The 22,433-nt window shown below is 38.1% G+C and overlaps 1 protein-coding gene across 2 annotated transcripts in view; it reads right to left on the bottom strand.

Annotated features, from left to right (window-relative positions):
- The window catches only part of LOC133630721 (septin-7-like), a 102,984-nt gene that overhangs the window by 51,021 nt on the left and 29,530 nt on the right, over positions 1 to 22,433 (bottom strand). For both annotated transcript variants that reach the window (XM_062022412.1, XM_062022411.1), the window contains exon 3: positions 8,987 to 9,093. In XM_062022412.1, coding sequence (XP_061878396.1) covers positions 8,987 to 9,093 — 107 coding nt within the window. The remainder of the gene's footprint in view (positions 1 to 8,986; positions 9,094 to 22,433) is intronic.

The following is a 22,433-nucleotide window of genomic DNA, read 5'->3' on the forward strand; positions in this document are numbered from 1 at the left end:
CACATGATCAATGAATCCTTGGTTTCTGCACAAAGAAAAAGGAAAAGAATGTAAAGACGACACCAACAGTGTCTCATAAAAACTACTACTTTAACGTCATCATTTGTGAGTACCAATATGCTATATGCTACAATTCCTTAAACGTGAAGTATGTGTTTGAGTGTGTGTGTGGAAGGTTATGAAGATATCAAATACATACAATATTCATGTAAATCATACAATAAATAGCGTCACTACTTCACAGGAATTTACCATGGAGGGGCCTGGAATGCAACTCCTATGATAATCGAGGAAACACCGTACATAATTTTTTTTCTTCAGTTTTTCTAACATTTTTATTGTTGTATTTTTTGCTTAAATTTATTTCTACAATATGCTGCGGGCCAACAAAATTTGAGCGGAATCTTTGGCAGTAACATTGGCCAGAGTTTGTCTAACACAGACTTTTCCTGTTTGACTGTGTGGGAATACTTTTTTCACCCAACTGAATATTTTTTTACTCTACCCTGATCCACTTTCTGTCATTTCTTTTCCTGAATCTCCCCTTCTCAATTCTCTGTACTGCCCAGTGTTAGACCTTACATACGTCACATACTGTCGCCGCCCACGTTTTATTCACAACCATACAAGGAGAAAACATGCCCTTGGTTCGTGCTGTTTCCTTTCCTTGCTCTATTCTTCTGTCTTGTGCTGCTCTCCTTGAATCTTTCTTCAGATGATCATACTGTCCAAATAATGTAGCTTAAAAGTGGCTTCACTTATTTGGTAAATATGCTCAAATGGTGTCTTTCATTAGGTAAGACACAAAAAGAAAAATATAGTTGTATATCATTTAGGAATGCTCTCTATTTGTTTCACAAGTACCCATGAATAAGAGAATGCTACACGCTACATGATAACTAGTAGATGTCAAGCTCCAAATCTAACCGATAACTACAGTACAACTTTCCACTGCTATTAGGTGTTGTTTTAATGTGTTTAAATGACACTTGTGGTTACTATGATCATCAGACATATAGGATAAGATCGCTATTTTGGTGAACTGCTTTGATAATTTACCGTAAATACAAAACTATGCAGTAAATTATTTTAATTGCAGGTTTATACAGTATGTTTAAGATTTCTCTAAATAGTTGTATATGGACGTTAAAGGCCTACTGAAACCCACTACTACCGACCACGCAGTCTGATAGTTTATATATCAATGATGAAATCTTAACATTGCAACACATGCCAATACGGCCGGGTTAACTTATAAAGTGACATTTAAAACTTCCCGGGAAATATCCGGCTGAAACGTTGCGGTATGATGACGTATGCGCGTGACGAAGTCAGAGTAACGGAAGCTATGGTACCCGTAGAATCCTATACAAAAAGCTCTGTTTTCATTTCATAATTCCACAGTATTCTGGACATCTTTTGCAATTTGTTTAATGAACAATGAAGGCTGCAAAGAAGACAGTTGTAGGTGGGATCGGTGTATTAGCAGCGGACTACAGCAACACAACCAGGAGGACTTTGTTGGAGCGCTAGCCGCGCTAGCCGCGCTAGCCGCCGACCTCACCTTGACTTCCTACGTCTCCGGGCCGCCAAACGCATCGGGTGAAGTCCTTCGTCCTTCTGCTGATCGCTGGAACGCAGGTGAGCACGGGTGTTGAGTAGATGAGGGCTGGCTGGCGTAGGTGGAGAGCTAATGTTTTTAGCATAGCTCTGTGAGGTCCCGTTGCTAAGTTGCTAAGTTAGCTTCAATGGCGTCGTTAGCACAGCATTGTTAACCTTCGCCAGCCTGGAAAGCATTAACCGTGTATTTACATGTCCACGGTTTAATAGTATTGTTGATTTTCTATCTATCCTTCCAGTCAGGGGTTTATTTTTTTGTTTCTATATGCAGTTAAAGCACGATGCTATCACGTTAGCTCGTAGCTAAAGCATTTCGCCGATGTATTGTCGTGGAGATAAAAGGCACTGAATGTCCATTTCGCGGTCTCGACTCTCATTTTCAAGAGGATATAGTATCCGAGGTGGTTTAAAATACAAATCCGTGATCCACAATAAAAAAAGGAGAGTGTGGAATCCAATGAGCCATGTTGTACCTAAGTTACGGTCAGAGCGAAAAAAGATACGTCCATCACTGCCTCTCAAGTCGTTCACTGTAACGTTCCTCATCTACGAATCTTTCATCCTCGCTCAAATTAATGGGGTAATCATCACTTTCTCGGTCCGAATCTCTCTCGCTCCATTGTAAACAATGGGGAATTGTGAGGAATACTAGCTCCTGTGACGTCACGCTACTTCCGGTACAGGCAAGGCTTTTTTTTTTATCAGCGAGCAAAAGTTGCGAACTTTATCGTCGATTTTCTCTACTAAATCCTTTCAGCAAAAATATGGCAATATCGCGAAATGATCAAGTATGACACATAGAATGGATCTGCTATTCCCGTTTAAATAAAAAAAAAATCATTTCAGTAGGCCTTTAAATTCTTACACCATTAAATAAAATATAAGAATGTGGTTGTGGATTATTGGAGAGAACTTAATGTGCACTACAGCAATTTAAAGGCCTACTGAAATTTTTTTTTTTTATTTAAACGGGGATAGCAGATCCATTCTATGTGTCATACTTGATCAATATTGCCATATTTTTGCTGAAAGGATTTAGTAGAGAACATCGACGATAAAGTTTGCAACTTTTGGTCGCTGATAAAAAAAGCCTTGCCTGTACCGGAAGTAGCGTGACATGGCAGGTTGAAGGGCTCCTCACATTTCCCCATGGTTTACACCAGCAGCGAGAGTGATTCGGACCGAGAAAGCGACGATTACCCCATTAATATGAGCGAGGATGAAAGATTCGTGGATGAGGATCGTAAGAGTGAAGGACTAGCGTGCAGTGTAGGATGTATCTTTTTTCGCTTTGACCGTAACTTAGGTAAAAGGGTTCATTGGATTACACACTTTCTCCTTTTTCTATTGTGGATCACGGATTTGTATTTTAAACCACCTCGGATACTATATCCTCTTGAAAATGAGAGTCGAGAACGCAAAATGGACATTCACAGTGACTTTTATCTCCAGAACAATACATCGGTGAAGCACTTTAGCTACGGAGTTAACGTGATAGCATCGTGCTTAAATGCAGACGGAAACAAAATAAATAAGCCCCTGACTGGAAGGATGGACAGCAGATCAACAATACTACTATCAGGAGACACCGAACCAAACACTGGACCTGTAACCACACAGTTAATGCTGTGCCGCCTGTCGAAGCCTAGCAATGCTGTTGCTAACGACGCCATTGAAGCTAACTTAGCAACGGGACCTCGTCAGAGCTATGATAAAAACATTAGCGCTCCACCTACGCCAGCCCTCATCTGCATTCCAGCGATCGACGGCGCGACGAAGGACTTCACCCGATCATCGATGCGGTCAGCGGCTAGCGTCGGATAGCGCGTCTGCTATCCAACTGGGCCCATTATTATTCACTATTTACATAAATAATCTTGGACAGAATATTCCGAACTCAACTTTCCATTTCTATGCTGATGATACTGTCATATACTGTACAGCACCCACTCCTGCTGAGGCCTTTAAATATCTACAACATGCATTTGACAAGAGTACAAGAACAACTTTGCTATCTTCAACTGGTTTTAAATGCAGAAAAAACAAAGTGTATGTTCTTTACCACATCAAAAACTGTAAGATCAGCACTGTGTGAGAACATTTTAACAAGAAATGGGCAACAAATTATGTTAGTATGTGCTTTTAAATATTTAGGATTTTTAATTGATGACCACTTGAGTTTTAAAGGCCTACTGAAATGAATTTTTTTTATTTAAACGGGGATAGCAGATCTATTCTATGTGTCATACTTGATCATTTCGCGATATTGCCATATTTTTGCTGAAAGGATTTAGTATAGAACAACGACGATAAAGATTGCAACTTTTGGTATCTGATAAAAAAAAGGCTTGCCCCTACCGGAAGTAGCGTGACGTAGTCAGTTGAACATATACGCAAAGTTCCCTATTGTTTACAATGATGGCCGCATGAAGTGAGAGAGATTCGGACCGAGAAAGCGACAATTTCCCCATTAATTTGAGCGAGGATGAAAGATCTGTGGATGAGTAAAGTGCAAGTGAAGGACTAGTGGGGAGTTGAAGCTATTCAGATAGGGAAGATGCTGTGAGAGCCGGGGGTGACCTGATATTCAGCTGGGAATGACTACAACAGTAAATAAACACAAGACATATATATACTCTATTAGCCACAACACAACCAGGCTTATATTTAATATGCCACAAATTAATCCTGCATAAAAACACCTGCGTGTTTGTTATGCTAGCTCCTAGCTCCTCTGCTAGCTCCTAGCTCCATAGAACACGCCAATACAATTCAAACACCTGATCAACACACACAATCACTCAGCCCAAAAGACCGTTTACCTAACCCAAGGTTCATAAAGCTTATATATTTTTAAAAAGTTACGTACGTGACGCGCACATACGGTCAAGTTATCGAATGTTTAGCAGCCAAGGCTGCATACTCACGGTACCTGATATTCAGCTGGGAATGACTACAACAGTAAATAAACACAAGACATATATATACTCTATTAGCCACAACACAACCAGGCTTATATTTAATATGCCACAAATTAATCCTGCATAATAACACCTGCGTGTTTGTTATGCTAGCTCCTAGCTCCTCTGCTAGCTCCTAGCTCCATAGAACACGCCAATACAATTCAAACACCTGATCAACACACACAATCACTCAGCCCAAAAGACCGTTCACCTAACCCAAGGTTCATAAAGCTTATATATTTTTAAAAAGTTACGTACGTGACGCGCACTTACGGTACGGTACGTGTTATGCTAGCTCCTAGCTCCTCTGCTAGCTCCTAGCTCCATAGAACACGCCAATACAATTCAAACACATGATCAACACACACAATCACTCAGCCCAAAAGACCGTTCACCTAACCCAAGGTTCATAAAGCTTATATATTTTAAAAAAGTTACGTACATACGCAAAAAAAAGCCAAAGCTGCATACTCACAGTAGCACGTCTGCGTCTTTGTCATCCAAATCAAAGTAATCCTGGTAAGAGTCTGTGTTGTCCCAGTTCTCTACAGGCGTCCGTGTATCCAAATCAAAAGTCCTCCTGGTTAGAGTCTCTGTTATCCGAGTTCTTCCATCTTGACTGCATCTTTCGGGAATGTAAACAAAGAAGCGCCGGCTGTGTACTGTTGTGGCTGACTACGTTCGAAAAATACGTCCATTTCGCACCGACAACTTTCTTCTTTGCTTGCTCGGCTTCCTTCTCCATAATGCAATGAACATGATTGAAACAGATTCACGAACACAGATGTCCAGAATACTGTGGAATTATGAAATGAAAACAGAGCTTTTTCGTATCGGCTTCAATGTGGAAGGCATACCCGTGTTCGACGGGCTACGTCACACGCATACGTCATCCTCAGAGGCGTTTCGAACCGGAAGTTTAGCGGCAAATTTAAAATGTCACTTTATAAGTTAACCCGGCCGTATTGGCATGTGTTATAATGTTAAGATTTCATCATTGATATATAAACTATCAGACTGCGTGGTCGGTAGTAGTGGGTTTCAGTAGGCCTTTAAGGAGCACATTCAGTATGTTGTAAAAAAAACTGAAACTTTTACTGGGATTTTATTATAGAAACAAGTCTTGCTTTTCTTTTACTGTGAAACAGAAATTGGTGGAAACAACCTTCTTACCTGTTATTGACTATGGAGATGTGTTGTACATGAATGCTACTGCTGGTTGTCTCCACAAGCTGGATAGTGTGTACCACGGTGCACTGAGATTTATCACCAACTGCGCTCCCCTTACTCACCATTGCGTATTATACTCAATGGTTAACTGGACATCTTTATGTGCTCGACGCCTCAATCATTGGTATGTTTTCATCTACAAAACCATTCTGGGTATCACTCCATCTTATCTGTTTTGTCTTTTAACAAGGAAACAAGGAAGTCACAATCTTCGTTCAATGAATGTTCTGCAATTTGTCATCCCCAAAGTAAGAACTGAACTGGGCAAGAAAGCATTTAGGTTTTCAGCAGCGAAGGCTTGGAATAACCTACAATCGAATATTAAACTTCAAACCCTTGTTACGTTGAATGAGTTTAAAGCTTCTGTGAAAGGACTGCAGTCTACCTTGTCTGTATGCACATGTGTTATGTGAGCAAGTTTTAATGTCGTAAATGTGATGTTTTATGTATTTGTTTACTGTTTTTAATGTAACCTTGCTGCTGCCCTCTTGGCCAGGTCTCCCTTGGAAAAGAGATCTTTGATCTCAATGGGATTTTACCTGGTTAAATAAAGGCTAATAATAATAATAATAACTCAAAGTCCTCCTGGTTGTGTTGCTGCAGCCAGCCGCCAATACACCGATCCCACCTACAGCTTTCTTCTTTGCAGTCTCCATTGTTCATTAAACAAATTGCAAAAGATTCACCAACACAGATGTCCAGAATACTGTGGAATTTTGTGATGAAAACGGAGCTGTTTGTATTGAGATACAATGTGTCCGAATATTTCCGCTTCAACCATTGATGTAACGCGCAAACGTCATCATACATAGACGTTTTCAACCGGAAGTTTCCCGGGAAATTTAAAATTGCACTTTATAAGTTAACCCAGCCGTATTGGCATGTGTTGCAATGTTAAGATTTCATCATTTAAATATAAACTATCAGACTGCGTGGTCGGTAGTAGTGGGTTTCAGTAGGCCTTTAATATTGCTATCTTCTCAAGTTCTCACTAACTGAGTAACAAAACATACACATTATTTTTCACTCTGTATTCATTCAATTGTGTTAGTGTATACAAAAATGTTTTAGTGTCAAAATACAGCTGTTTATCAGTCGATGTGGAGCCAAGTAAATAAGGCCACCCACAAAACTGAAGAGACGGTCATATAGCGGCTTGTCGAAGATGGTCCGTAAAACATAATCAATGCAATATTTTAACCATACAACCACCATTACATGTTATGGAGACCACAAGGGAATGTTTTCAATGTACGAATATATATAACTAACCTTTGAAAACTTGAAAAGCAGCTGTTGATAAAAGACTTCTATGCAATGAGATGTTACATGATGTTGGTGGTGTACAACCTCTTGTACTAATAAAAATGGTAATAAAAATATAATTTTAAAAACATTTTTATTTACACCAATTACAAAAAGCAACAATAAGAGTACAGATGAATACCGATCGATCGATATTGGTATCAGTTTGGACAACTGGATATGGATACATCACTACAATTGGTTTCCAATCGCATAATCTGGGTGTTTTAATCTGATCTTTAAAAAGCCAAACAAGATCAGATAAAGGTGTTTGCATGTGTTGTAGTGTTGAACTGAATTATTTAAGAAATCAGTCTAATTTACTGTATAAAAACGTACTGACTGTCTCCCACAACAGTTGTATTCCAAGTACAGTAATAAATTATTAGTTATCACTGACACCACTTTTTATTTTTGTCTTCATCACACATTCCTCCTCAAAGCTGACATGACAGCGGTGCTAAGTTAACTCGTTTTCTCAAATGTGAGCAAGCTACTGTGCTACAATGCGTTGCAGCCACTGTGTCTGTTGTCATGGCGAGCATTTACTTTGTTTATTTCACTACTATCGTTTGTGCTATCGGATCTAGAAGTTATATTTTAGCCAGTATAGGACCAATACTGAGCCTGAGTATTGGATTGGACCATTCTTAGTCATAAATTCACAAAATGGGCTGGGCGATATATCGAATATACTCGCTATATATCGCAGGTTTGTCTCTGTGCTATATAGAAAATGACTATATCGTGATATTCGAGTATACGTTCTCACGCAGCTGCGGGCATTACACTACAGGCGTTTCTCACTCATTCTTGTCTGTCCTTCTCACAGAGAAATAAAACAAGCGCACCTTCTTACATACGTCACATACTGTCGCGTGTGCAACGTCATACTCCCTCGCCGAGCAGAGAGGTAGCGGCATGGTATCGTTAGCTCTGGTGCGAGTGGTAATACGAGAGAAAGAAGGTGAGATTCTGGTAACAAATGAAGGAATAATTAATTCCCAAGAAAAACAGCACAGGGTCCATCGTCTGGCGGTGGTTTGTCTTTAAGCGGCAAGATGTTGAACAAGTATGCGGCAAAAGCGTTAGCACCACCGCTAATTTGTAGCATCATTTGAAAAGTCACCCGCTAGAGAATGAAGAGTGCTTGAAACTCCGCATGTCAACATCTCCAAACAAAATGCCCAAGCAACCACTTCCAGATCAACACTGTATGAAAAAAATAGTCAACAACAGAAGCAGATAACGTCTGCAGTAACCTACCACATAGCGAAGGACATACACTATTTGATTTCCTATTATGCAGCTAATTTTTTTTTGACAGTTATTGAAATATCTTGTGTACACAAAAGTGCACTTTATTTGTTTTAAACTACTGTAGTGGCGTTCTGTACAAAAACTACACTTTAATTAGTGTTGTTTTGATATGTCATCTTAGTGACATCATGCACAAAAGTGCACTAATAGCTTTAGAGTAAAAGTTTTAAAATGTCTCTGACAATCTTGCACTTTCTGTTTTGGAAATGACATGAATGTTTGTGGCACTGCTTAATAATTGTTTAATAAATACATTTTTGGTAAATTGACTTAGTTGTGGTTTCCCTCTCTGCATGAAAGTTTGAAATGAGCATATATTAATGCAGCATGAACAAGAATGTTTTAGTGTAGACACATAAAATCATCATACTGCTGTGATTATATGCATCAAGTGTTAATTCAAGACTAAGGCAAAATATCGAGATATATATCCTGTATCGTGACATGGCCTAAAAATATCGAGATATTAATAAAAGGCCATATTGCCCAGCCTTAATGCAAAGTATATCTGTCTATACACTAGGGGGCTAAGAATGAAGTCAGCTCACCTGCACAGTCTTCTTAATGCGTTGCGACGGCCCAGGGTAGTCCTTGGAGTAGAGATCAGTCAAGAAGAGGGAATTTATAAGTGTAGATTTCCCAAGACCAGACTCACCTAAGGGGATACAAATGTAAACATGTTTGAATAAGAAATACATTATGAATTCTTTTTATGTATTTATTAATATTTTTTTTACATTTTCCAAAGTAAGAAACTAAATGAATGGGCAACTTCCTGTGTGTTTTTTGCATGGCTTATTAGACTGTGTTGTAGGTTTTCTCTTACCAGAAATGCTTGCTGAACATCATGTTGCTAAGTGAATCTGTCTTTAGAGGAGTAATTTTCAAAAAGGTCAAGATGGCAAATTTCGAGTGGAATAAAGGCGCTTTAAAGCCGATTTTTGGCCATTTTAATTTTCCAGGCATTATTCTAAGAGAGAATTGGAAAAACTGCTACAAAGAGAATAGAGAAAATTCTAAACTGCAAAAAAGTTTTACCCTGTGGGTTCGGTATTGCAGCAAATTTGGCACAAAAAGAAAGACGACATAACTTTATCAGCTTTGCCCAACAAGGTTTTTAGGTTAGACCAAATGTCTTCTGTTATGAAAAAAAGTGATGGATATTTTGTTGATTAGTCACAGTGTCAATTAGTGGTGCAGGAACGTTCAACAAGTAGTATTTTGGAATTATGCAGCCAATTTTGATACATATTATCTAGGAGGGAACTTAGCCGATACAGATCACATTCATAAACTGTACATTTTTTTAATGTATTTATGGTGAGTGCTATTGACGTGTAACAATATCAACACAATATTTAAACTTGTTTCGTATTCTCCTTAATTACACACAATTGTTTAAACAAAGCTAAGTCAGTATACACTATAACTAAACAAAAGCAAAAACTACTATACTACACATTTAAATCCTTTGTTTTTTGTCCTCAAAGTCCTTATGGTGTTGTGTAAACCTGGCTGCAACGCACATCAACAATGTACAATGTAACATGTTGGTGTTACATTCGCCTAGCTTTTTCATCTACTTTTTATTAATTTCTTGTTAATAATGCTTACTCTTTGCTGTAACGTGCTTCCATTTACACTTTGCAAATTTTGCTAAGCACTTATTTCTTCAGTTTTTTTCAGCTGGTTTAGCGTCCATCTTAGTGATTAGCATGCTTTTTTGTATGCCCCTGCTTGTTCTTACCTGGTGCGTAATATGTTTAGCCTCATTCTCCAGAAATAATAATACTTGTGAGAAATTTACTTTATTTGCCACAATGGAGGTGATGATTATTAACTTATGGGAGTGGCTCCACACTGTAGGAACATACAAGAGTAGCTTCTAGACCAGGGGTAGGGAACCTATGGCTCTAGAGCCAGATGTGGCTCTTTTGATGACTGCATCTGGCTCTCAGATAAATCCTAGCTGACATTGCTTAACACGATAAGTAATGAATAATTCCGCTGGTCATCACAGTGTTAAAAATAACCACGTATCAACCAGACTACAAAGCCATCAGCAAAACCATGCAGCATTAATGGTAAGAAGTATTTGATTTATAATTGGTTACCTTCAGAATAACAATGTTATTAAAAAGAAAAAGAGACTTATTATACTCTAAAAATGTTGGTCTTACTTAAAAATGCACGCACTTAGTTGTATTCAGACTTAAAGAATATTATATGGCTCTCACGGAAATACATTTTAAAATATTTGGCTTTCATGGCTCTCTCAGCCAAAAAGGTTCCCGACCCCTGTTCTAGACGTTTCCGTCAGCCAGGGCACCGAAAATAAAGTATCAGTCAGAGGGTATCGCCTTTGCAATCGGCATTAAAAGCCAATGGCCGATCACATGCTTTTTCTCAAAAATTGGCCAATACTGATGAGTCGTCAATGGATCGGGGCATCTCTACTGGTAATGTTGCCTTACATAAAACACATTTTTGACTTTTGTTATCGATTGTGTTCTGCTATAAACACACACATTTACAACATATGAATTCCTTTTTCCACAATTCTGAGAACATTGCTCTGTAATTAGTGGATAAACTCAAAACGGATTAGCTGCATGTTTAGATTTTACTGCTGTTTCAGCTATACAGTCTGTGCCTGCTCTGGCTGTTCTTTCTTTGAGAGGCTAAAGAAAGAACATGACGCTTTCATGACAAAACAAACAGCCCAAAATGAAGTGAACATTTTAACTGTCTATGACGTCACTCATGTAAAAGGTCATACCAAACAACTCAAACTTTAAATGTCACTGTTTACATGCACTACACAATTATAATGCATACAACCGCCTTTTTAACTCCTAGGAGTCCTCAACCTTGTTTCTACCATTTACTCTGGCAGATAGATGGCATAGCATGATGACTATACAGCCACAGAACATTAGTCTTACTGTCAGAGCTTTTAGCAATAAGGTTTAACTTTCTGTCCTGTAGATATGAGGTTTTTTCCCTTGGACTCAGTCTGGACCCCTCCCGGGTGTCCAGCCTTTGACTTTTTTTTTTTTTACTCTTCCCCCCTTCCTCAATATCACCTGTTTCCCACCTTTTTTAAGGAGCGCCGTAAATGGCTGATCCGTTGGCGGTCCTGTTCTTGTCTCCCTGTAACGTATGTCTGCTCTTAGTAGGACTGTGCCAAAAATGTAATTTCAGTTCTTATATGTCTTGTACATGTTAAAAAATGGACAATAAAGATCATCTTCATCTTCATGTGAGCGCAATTTGTCATACAAGAACGAAATACTGGACTGACCATGGATTTCCTGAACAAACATCTTATTGAGGGGTACAACTTGAATATGTTTTACAAGTACTATGTTGTCAAGTCAAACAACACAGTACGGATGGGGTTAAGTAGATCTGGTGATCTCTTGAGCAGAAAATTCCCCACCATATCAAACATTGTGCTTTCTGCTAAATACTTTGTCACATGGCCTTTTTGAATGATTAGGATTTAACCATCTTGGTCAATACTATCAGCAAACTTGCATACTTGATCGAAACGTTTGCACTGATTATCCTCAACATGACAAGCTCTTTGCAAATACACTAATGGACGAGCACTAAAAGGCTGAGCCTTTTAGCGTATCCTGGATGCCCCCATCTATAGGCATCGGCAAGCAAATGATTCTACTTGGCAATATGGTTTACCATTTATGTACAAACCCCGTTTCCATATGAGTTGGGAAATTGTGTTAGATGTAAATATAAACGGAATACAATGATTTGCAAATAATTTTCAACCCATATTCAGTTGAACATGCTACAAAGACAACATATTTGATGTTCAAACTGATAAACTTTTTTTTTTTTTTGCAAATAATCATTAACTTTAGAATTTGATGCCAGCAACACGTGACAAAGAAGTTGGGAAAGGTGGCAATAAATGCGGATAAAGTTGAGGAATGCTCATCAAACACTTATTTGGAACATCCCACAGGTGAACAGGCAAATTGGGAACAGGTGGGTGCCATGATTGGGTATAAAAGTAGATTCCATGAAATGCTCAGTCATTCACAAACAAGGATGGGGCGAGGTACACCCCTTTGTCAACAAATGCGTGAGCAAATTGTTGAACAGTTTAAGAAAAACCTTTCTCAACCAGCTATTGCAAGGAATTTAGGGATTCCACCATCTACGGTCCGTTATATCATCAAAGGGTTCAGAGAATCTGGAGAAATCACTGCTCGTAAGCAGCTAAGCCTGTGACCTTCGATCCCTCAGGCTGTACTGCATCAACAAGCGACATCAGTGTGTAAAGGATATCACCACATGGGCTCAGGAACACTTCAGAAACCCACTGTCAGTAACTACAGTTGGTCGCTACGTCTGTAAGTGCAAGTTAAAACTCTCCTATGCAAGGCGAAAACCGTTTATCAACAACACCCAGAAACGCCGTCGGCTTCGCTGGGCCTGAGCTCATCTAAGATGGACTGACACAAAGTGGAAAGGTGTTCTGTGGTCTGACGAGTCCACATTTCAAATTGTTTTTGGAAACTGTGGACGTCGTGTCCTCCGGACCAAAGAGGAAAACAACCATCCGGATTGTTATAGGCGCAAAGTTGAAAAGCCAGCATTTGTGATGGTATGGGGGTGTATTAGTGCCCAAGACATGGGTAACTTACACATCTGTGAAGGCACCATTAATGCTGAAAGGTACATACAGGTTTTGGAGCAACATATGTTGCCATCCAAGCAACGTTACCATGGACGCCCCTGCTTATTTCAGCAAAACAATGCCAAGCCACGTGTTACATCAACGTGGCTTCATAGTAAAAGAGTGCGGGTACTAGACTGGCCTGCCTGTAGTCCAGACCTGTCTCCCATTGAAAATGTGTGGCGCATTATGAAGCCTAAAATACCACAACGGAGACCCCCGGACTGTTGAACAACTTAAGCTGTACATCAAGCAAGAATGGGAAAGAATTCCACCTGAGAAGCTTAAAAAATGTGTCTCCTCAGTTCCCAAACGTTTACTGAGTGTTGTTAAAAGGAAAGGCCTTGTAACACAGTGGTGAACATGCCCTTTCCCAACTACTTTGGCACATGTTGCAGCCATGAAATTCTAAGTTAATTATTATTTGCAAAAAAAAAAAAAAGTTTGAGTTTGAACATCAAATATCTTGTCTTTGTAGTGCATTTAATTGAATATGGGTTGAAAAGGATTTGCAAATCATTGTATTCCGTTTATATTTACATCTAACACAATTTCCCAACTCATATGGAAACGGGGTTTGTACTTTATAAAATAATATTTATAGATTAGACTTGTCACAGAGACAAAACAACATAGAGAAAATCCCTTATAAGCGAGGACTCAAAACAAACTTGTTAAAATAAATCCTAAAAAAAAAAGACCGGGTCTTTGTCATCATGCATTTTCTGTAGCATTCAAATTATCAGCCCTAGTTCGTCATTAGTCCAATCAATAAGGGTGGCCATTGAAATTATCAGCAATGCACAGAACAGAACACCACTTCACAAGGGCCATCAGTAACATTATATGTAAATCTCAGACTATCATAGCAATCCTTGATAGCAATGACTAGATTTAAGTGCATAAGATGTAAAGGCCAGTGGCAAGAGCATCTAGTCCATGAGAAAAACACATTATGCATCAAGAACTAATTAGGTCAGTCATTCTATTTCATCATGCTACAGAAGAGCTGCAAGACAAATGCATGAAAAAAATGCATAAACTGTAAATATGCTAAAATAACATCTAGCAGTCACTGAGAAGCAGAACCAAAACAAACATATAAATGGACAAACAGGCTTTCCACGACATTCCTTAAATTCCCAGTCTCTCCCACAGCTTGACACTGAGCCGGCCCCCTCAAATTACAGTTCTAAGGCATACTTACTAGGAACCAGCAAACATTGGCTCTCTTTAACACACATTGGTATACACACGCTATATGCACACATACACAGAGATGTGGACTGCCTGAAACACAAAAGGTGAGGTCAAGCCTATCAAATACAGATGGTCTAAATCTAAATAGACCGGAGAAGAGAGTAAAGACTTGACCGTTGAAAGAGTTCATTCTACTTCGTTGAGACAACAGGGTGAAAGCAAAGGTTATTGCTACTGGCAGATATAGCAGTCAGTGATCTAGCAGATCCATAAGATAACCAGTCTCCCACTTTAACACTATTGCACGTTTAAAACCCTTTTGCACTTTAGGAACTTTACCACGGAACTATAGACTATGAGAATTCATAACTGAGTTTGGGGTCATTTTGAGGATGGTTTAATGTATAAAACACACATTTTATATAAAAAAGGACAAGATAGTTAAAAAAACCTAAATATTTTTTAGTGCCAGCCCTTCCTTTTGACAGTGTATACTGAGGGTCATGTCAGCACAAGAAGAGGGCATCTGTAATTTCTTGGTCTACTGGACGCTTAGTGGACAACAACTCTGTTATAGTGATGGGTGAGTCATGAACAACTCTTTCAAAACCATCAATTGTTTTTAACTGAATTTGGACTCACAAGTTCTTGTCATTAATTCAATGATTCATTAAATTAAAAAAAGAAAACCAGGACATATATAATTAATTATGCAACTGTTACTCTAACTGCATTTGTATAAATGTATTAACCCTATGGAAACGGCAACAGATATGTTTCTTGCCTCAAATCAACTCTCCTTTCCCACTTCGTACACGAGTTGAATCACTGGGTCAGATACTGAACAAAGGTGTTTCTGAATCAACCTGTAGCTGTGAGCCGAGAGATCTGCGTTTGTGATGGTTGCTGATAATCTGTTAACAATCACTAATTAGTTTTTTTAATAAGCAAATGAAGTGGAAGATTTCGATTCCATTGTATGGTATGTTGTTTGTGTAACAGTGTTTTTTATGGTTAATGTGCTACAGCTGATATGCTAATTCTCATTTAATTTAAAGTTAGTCTACATGCCTATTAAGTTAGCACACATTCTCATTTTTGTTGCTTTGTTTAGTGTTCATACCAAACAGATGTCAAAATAGCAGACAGATGAATGTAAAATATCAAGACAATAGAAAATATAGCAGTAAGACCTGCTCTAGCCTTTTACAGTGTAATTTAATGTCTGAAAGTCCAAAAGGTTATGTGTGGGGTACTGATGGCACACCCTACTTCATAAAGTACATTAACTGGCTGAGGCAAGAGGACACACAACTCTATGAAGAATTTTCATCCCTGAAGCCAGTGTCACGGCTGTGATCCACCGAGCATTAGACTGAATCAGAACGCACCAGGTCACAGCCGGATGTGCATCTCGAAATAGCAGCTGAGAGTTTGGAATATGACAAGGGAGACAAAGACTTGCCTGCAGTGGTCTGGGTGAGCAAGCTTGAACACGCACGCAAAAGGAGCCAATAAACACACAGCTCAGCGGTGTGCCGTAAGGAGGAACTTGTGTTTGTACACAAATGGGCTTGTCTAGCAGTCAAGACAAGACTGCTTCATCCGTAGTAGTGTTGTCCCGATACCAATATTTTGTTACAGGTACCAACATTATTTCGATGCTTTGCTAAATAAAGGGGACCACAAAAAATTGCATTATAGGCCTCATTTTAACAAAAAATCTTACGGTACATTAAACATATATTTCTTATTGCAAGTTTTCTCCTTAAATAATAGGAGTGGTAATAGGCGGTATAGTACCGAATATAATTCATTAGTATCGCGATATTATACTAATACCGGTATACCGTACAACCCTTAATCTGTAGTATGCCTTGCTTTCTAAAGCTGGACATACATGGTTTTTGGGTTGTTTTTAGAGTTTAACTTGCGCTGCAGGTTTAGCGTTAGGTAGTGATGGGACCAAATGTGCTGAAGCTTTGAGGCGTTTCCGCGAAGGGCGTATCGAGGCTTGCTTCATTTAGGGGAGGAGCCGGAAATTATGACGTGTGAAGCCTCGTTGCCAAGTTGTACCACGTGACTGTGAAAATGTGAGCTTTTGAGACTTGTGATCAGTTCAGAATATGAAAAGATGATAAAAATATATATTTTTTAAATGCTGCTAGAATCAAAGAAAGATGACAAACTGGATTCAAACGACAAAATTGATATCCATTTAATGAATATTAAAACAACACCCGTATCGGTGACGTCATCAGAACTTTGGTAGAACAATGGATCGCGCAGCCACCTTTTATTCCACAAGATGTGGGTTCGATTCTCGGCAATGTCAATTCTCAAGTGTGTTGATCACTGTAAACATTACAATTATTAAAGTACTGCATTCTTTATTTATTATTTTTAACCAGCTATCAGAAATCCAAAAAGATGCACCTGGGGATAGGTTGATTGGCAACACTAAATTGGCCCTAGTGTGTGAATGTGAGTGTGAATGTTGTCCGTCTATCTGTGTTGGCCTTGCGATGAGGTGGCGACTTGTCCAGGGTGTACCCCAACTTCTGCCCGAATGCAGCTGAGATAGGCTCCAGCACACCCCGCGACCTCGAAAGGGACAAGCGGTAGAAAATAGATGGATGGATAAATACCAGAAATCAATAGCTGGATGATGAAGTTTGTTAAAAATAATAATAATAATAATTGCCTAAAACCAAAAACAAAAATGAACTGTTCTGTACATCATTGTCCAAGTTACATTATATTGTCATCTTCCTCTTCATGCCATTTCCTCAAGGTGACAGAAAAACCTTTAAAAAACTGCCCTAACATGTGATTCTACCATGTTGGTAACACAACACATATACAACACATAAAACATATTTTATTATACTTTGTGGATTTACCAAGCAAAACCATTTTGTCAAACATTTCAGTGTGTGAATGGGTGAATGTGGAAATAGTGTCAAAGCGCTTTGAGTATCTTGAAGCTAGAAAAGTGTGATTCATTGTCATTTCTAAAAGCCATAATGGACGCAACATTTCAATGCATCACACATTATGTGGTTGAGATGCAGCTGTTTGTAATTATACATTTAACCAGCAGGTGGAATCTTGTGCCGAAACATGCATTGAAGCTTCGAGAAATTCTCGAACCAATTGGCTGAAGTGGTTCAATGCCTCATGAGGCTTCATCTGACCATCGCTAGCAATAGGTAACCCCGTACAAGTTCATTGCCTTTGACACCATTTCACAGAAAAAAGATTGACTGAGAGCCACCATTTGACTGCTCACATAGTACATTAATCGTTACTGTTACACTAGATGTCTAACGGTTTTAACCTTCAAAACAAACCGAGAATAAGAAGATGATTCCAACGTCTGTCGACGAGGAATACTGATGCTAAAAAAGGCTAACCACAAAGCTGGTGCTGTGATATGTCTGACATGCCAGAAATTCAACCAAATCGTTTGACTTGTTGAGAGCGCACAGTCCGACTTGTATACTGCAAGACTAACATCATCGCCATATTAGGGATGACCATTCGGCAATTAGATGATGAAATGTTCATATAAAATTGTATTGGTTGAAGATTAATCACATCTCGACGCAAGTTAAGTTAATTTAGTGCAGCATTCAGTGCTTTACAAGTACAGCGCTGCTTTGCTTGGTTTTCTTATTTGAACTTCACCTCTGTATTTTAGCTACAACTTATTTACATAGTGTTTTTTCCGGACTATAAGGCGCACTTATAATCCTTTTTTTCCCTCAAAACTCGACAGTAAGCCTTTTAACCCGGTGCGCCTAATGTAAGGAATAATTTTGGTTGAGCATACCCACCTCGAAGCTATTTTGTTTGGTAAATGATGTAATGATAAGTGTGACCAGTAGATGGCAGTCAATCATACGATATATGTGTAGACTGCACTATGCTGGGTCTCAAGTAAACAACACCAACATTTTAATGTTCCATTGAAAATATAGAACATTACACACGGCGCTCAAAAATCTATCAAAATGTTTTAGTACGACATTGGTAAGCTATGAAGCCGCACAGCTTGAAGGATTATTGGCGCATTAAATATACGAGTATTATTAAGGTGTGTGTATAAGGTAAGACATATTATCTGGCGGTTTGTTTCGCAATATTATGCAAAAGCGATTTTTCTTACCTTCTGGTATATGCTGATCTGTATTTGGGATCTGCGTAAATTCTGGAAATTGCATGCGCCCACGCCGTAGTCGATAAGCTTCTTATTTTTCTCTATCTTCTTGTTATGGGACATTCATCCTCTGCTGTTGCCATTTCTGATATAAAGTAGTGTAAAGTTCTTACTTATATCTGTCAGTAAACTTGCCATGAAAGCGCTAAAACATACCGGTGTAATGAGTTTACATTATTCACCCAAGGAACTTTAGTTATTAGAGAGTTTCAGTTGGACGGTTTTTCACGGGCAACATTTCCGGTGTGGTTGTTTTCGGATGAGGAGATGCTGCTCCGTTATTGATTGAAGTAAAGTGTGAATGTCATTAAAACAGTTGCCTCCATCTTTTGACACTTCTTTCACTCCCGTCCTTGCACGCTACACCGCTACAACAAAGATGACGGGGAGAAAACGCTGTCGATGGTGAGCCACGTAAATAAGACCGCCCACAAAACGGCGCATCCGGAAGCGAGTGTAAGAAAGCGGCTTGAAGATGATCTGTAAAACATCATCTATGCAACATTTTGACCAAAGAACCACCATTACATGTTATGTAGACCACAAGGAAGTGTTTTACATTTAGAAACAAATTATAATAGTATGACTCCTTTAATGCGCCCTATAATCCGGTGCGCTTAATATATGAAAAAAGATCGAAAATAGACCATTCATCAGCAGTGTGGCTTATAATCTGGTGCGCCCTATGGTCCGGAAAATACGGTAATTAAATAGAGTTTCTTACCTTACCTATCAAAGCGCTGTCACAGTTTTGGGTCCAAGAGGGCATGAACAACGGTTGTGTGCTCACATGACTTTATTTACATTAACTCAGCGTTTCTCAAAGTGTGGGGCGCGCCCCACTGGTGGGGAATAGAGACATGACAGGTGGGGCGCGAGGAACGGGAGAAAATTTCACTTTGATTTTTTTAATTTTTTAATTATTATATTCTTTGATTTTTTTTTTTACTATGCTTTCATTTTCTATACACACTGTAAATCACTTTGTGATTCTGTCTGTGAAATCCGCTATATAAATAAATGTAAATTACTTATTTTTCCTGTAGGCTTTACATTCCTAGGTAGGAGCGCAAGTTTCACAGACATAGCAACAGTAACTAATGGGGGCGGGGCTAAGCGGAAGCTTTGTGAATGGCGAGTCACTGTGCGAGGATTTGCTGTTTTGCAAATACATCAAAAATAGAGCCACTGCTGATGAGCTGTTCAAGATAATGGACAGTTTCCTCAAAGAACACGACCTTAAATGTGAAAACTGTGTGGGCTTTTGCTCTGATGGCGCGCATGGCAAAGTCAAGAAACGGGCTGCAGGCTCTAATAAAGAGGGTTGCGCCAAATGCGCATTGGACACAATGTGTCATTCACCGGGAAACACTCGCGTCAAGGCAGCTCAGCCCCGAATTCAATGAGGTTTTAACAGTGGCAGTGTCAAGCCTGCAACCCCGATTTGAAAAGCTGTGCAGTGCAAAACAGGCTCATTGCAGCCACTAATGCTGGAGTACTGTAAAACTCATGTTCACTTGCCCTGTCCTCCTTTTTTTGGCAAAGATAGCAAAGTGACACTTTTATTTTCATTTATTATTGAACTTGATGCAAGTTATTTGATTTATTATTGAACTTGATGCAAGTTATAACACTTTTATTTGATTTATTATTGAACTTGATGCAAGTTATAACACTTTTATTTCATTTATTATTGAACTTGATGCAAGTTATAACACTTTTATTTGATTTATTATTGAACTTGATGCAAGTTATAACACTTTTTTTTATTTATTATTGAACTTGATGCAAGTTATAACACTTTTGTTTTATTTATTATTGAACTTGATGCAAGTTATAACACTTTTATTTGATTTATTATTGAACTTGATGCAAGTTATAACACTTTTTTTTATTTATTATTGAACTTGATGCAAGTTATAACACTTTTGTTTTATTTATTATTGAACTTGATGCAAGTTATAACACTTTTCTTTTATTTATTATTGAACTTGATGCAAGTTATTTGATTTATTATTGAACTTGATGCAAGTTATAACACTTTTATTTGATTTATTATTGAACTTGATGCAAGTTATTTGATTTATTATTGAACTTGATGTAAGTTATAACACTTTTATTTGATTTATTATTGAACTTGATGCAAGTTATAACACTTTTATTTGATTTCTTATTGAACTTGATGCAAGTTATAACACTTTTATTTGATTTATTATTGAACTTGATGCAAGTTAACACTTTTTTTGATTTATTATTGAACTTGATGTAAGTTATAACACTTTTGTTTTATTTATTATTGAACTTGATGCAAGTTATAACACTTTTATTTGATTTATTATTGAACTTGATGCAAGTTATAACACTTTTATTTGATTTATTATTGAACTTGATGCAAGTTATAACACTTTTTTTGATTTATTATTGAACTTGATGCAAGTTATAACACTTTTGTTTTTATTTATTATTGAACTTGATGCAAGTTATAACACTTTTATTTGATTATTGAACTTGATGCAAGTTATAACACTTTTGTTTTATTTATTATTGAACTTGATGCAAGTTATAACACTTTTGTTTTATTTATTATTGAACTTGATGCAAGTTATTTGATTTATTATTGAACTTGATGCAAGTTATAACACTTTTATTTGATTTATTATTGAACTTGATGCAAGTTATTTGATTTATTATTGAACTTGATGCAAGTTATAACACTTTTATTTGATTTATTATTGAACTTGATGCAAGTTATAACACTTTTTTTGATTTATTATTGAACTTGATGCAAGTTATAACACTTTTTTTGATTTATTATTGAACTTGATGCAAGTTATAACACATTTGTTTTATTTATTATTGAATTGATGCAAGTTATTTTATTTGATATTGAACTTGATGCAAGTTATACCACAGCTGCACAGTTATTTTATTTATTATTGAACTTGATTTTATTTTATGTTATTGAGTTTGAATGTATAAAACTTGATGTTACTTGATGTTCGATAAATTTGAAAATGTTAAGCTTGGCATTAGCGTTCTGTTGGGGCGATGGGGGCAGGTGGGGCTTGAAAACTCCCCCTTGTCCAAAGTGGGGGATGACAAAAAAAGTTTGAGAACCACTGCATTAACTGATGCATTCACAAGCATGACAGTTCTTTTGCCAGGGATGTAAAATTTACAACTCACAATTCCATTCCATCCCGATTCTTGGGGTGACGATTCAATTAAACCCGATTCTCGATTTAACACAATTCGTGCAATATATTTAGAATAAAAATTATAATTCAATTCAATCTATTTGAGATAACACTTTGAGATGCAGCATCTTGCTTGCAAGGGATTCCCTATAATAAAACTTTTTCAAGACAGGTTACAAAAGCTGCTGACGTATGATTTCTACACGCAGCCAGTTTTTAGAATTAATAATTTGGTGCCCCACTTATCTGGCTCTCCGCTCATGTGGCGTATACTTTGCAAAGTAAACGCACGACGCAAGAAACACTTCCGGTGTTTCACTTTTAGTGCATATTAACGTGATGCGTATGCTTCATCGTGGCCACCTGCAGAACGATGGAAATTAGTGCATGAAAAGAATGGTTTCATTATCTGGATGATGTTTGGCAGACCAAATGAAAAGCTTCAGCGGGCTGGAGGAGGCGTATAGAAAGTGATTGTAACACATCAACATGAAGCAGGCATCGCTTCCTCTCTCCTCCAAGCTCTCTTTAGTCCCTGATCTGACTATTGCGATCTGTGCATTGGCAATGGATTGCATTTAACACTCCATGAGTTTCTGTTCAATGTGCCAACTGGACAAAGAAGCAGGAAGCAGCTTGTCCCCCCACCCCCCTTAATGGGGCGAACT

Source organism: Entelurus aequoreus, linkage group LG16, assembly GCF_033978785.1.
Source record: "Entelurus aequoreus isolate RoL-2023_Sb linkage group LG16, RoL_Eaeq_v1.1, whole genome shotgun sequence".
In the NCBI taxonomy this organism is placed as follows: Eukaryota; Metazoa; Chordata; class Actinopteri; order Syngnathiformes; family Syngnathidae; genus Entelurus; species Entelurus aequoreus.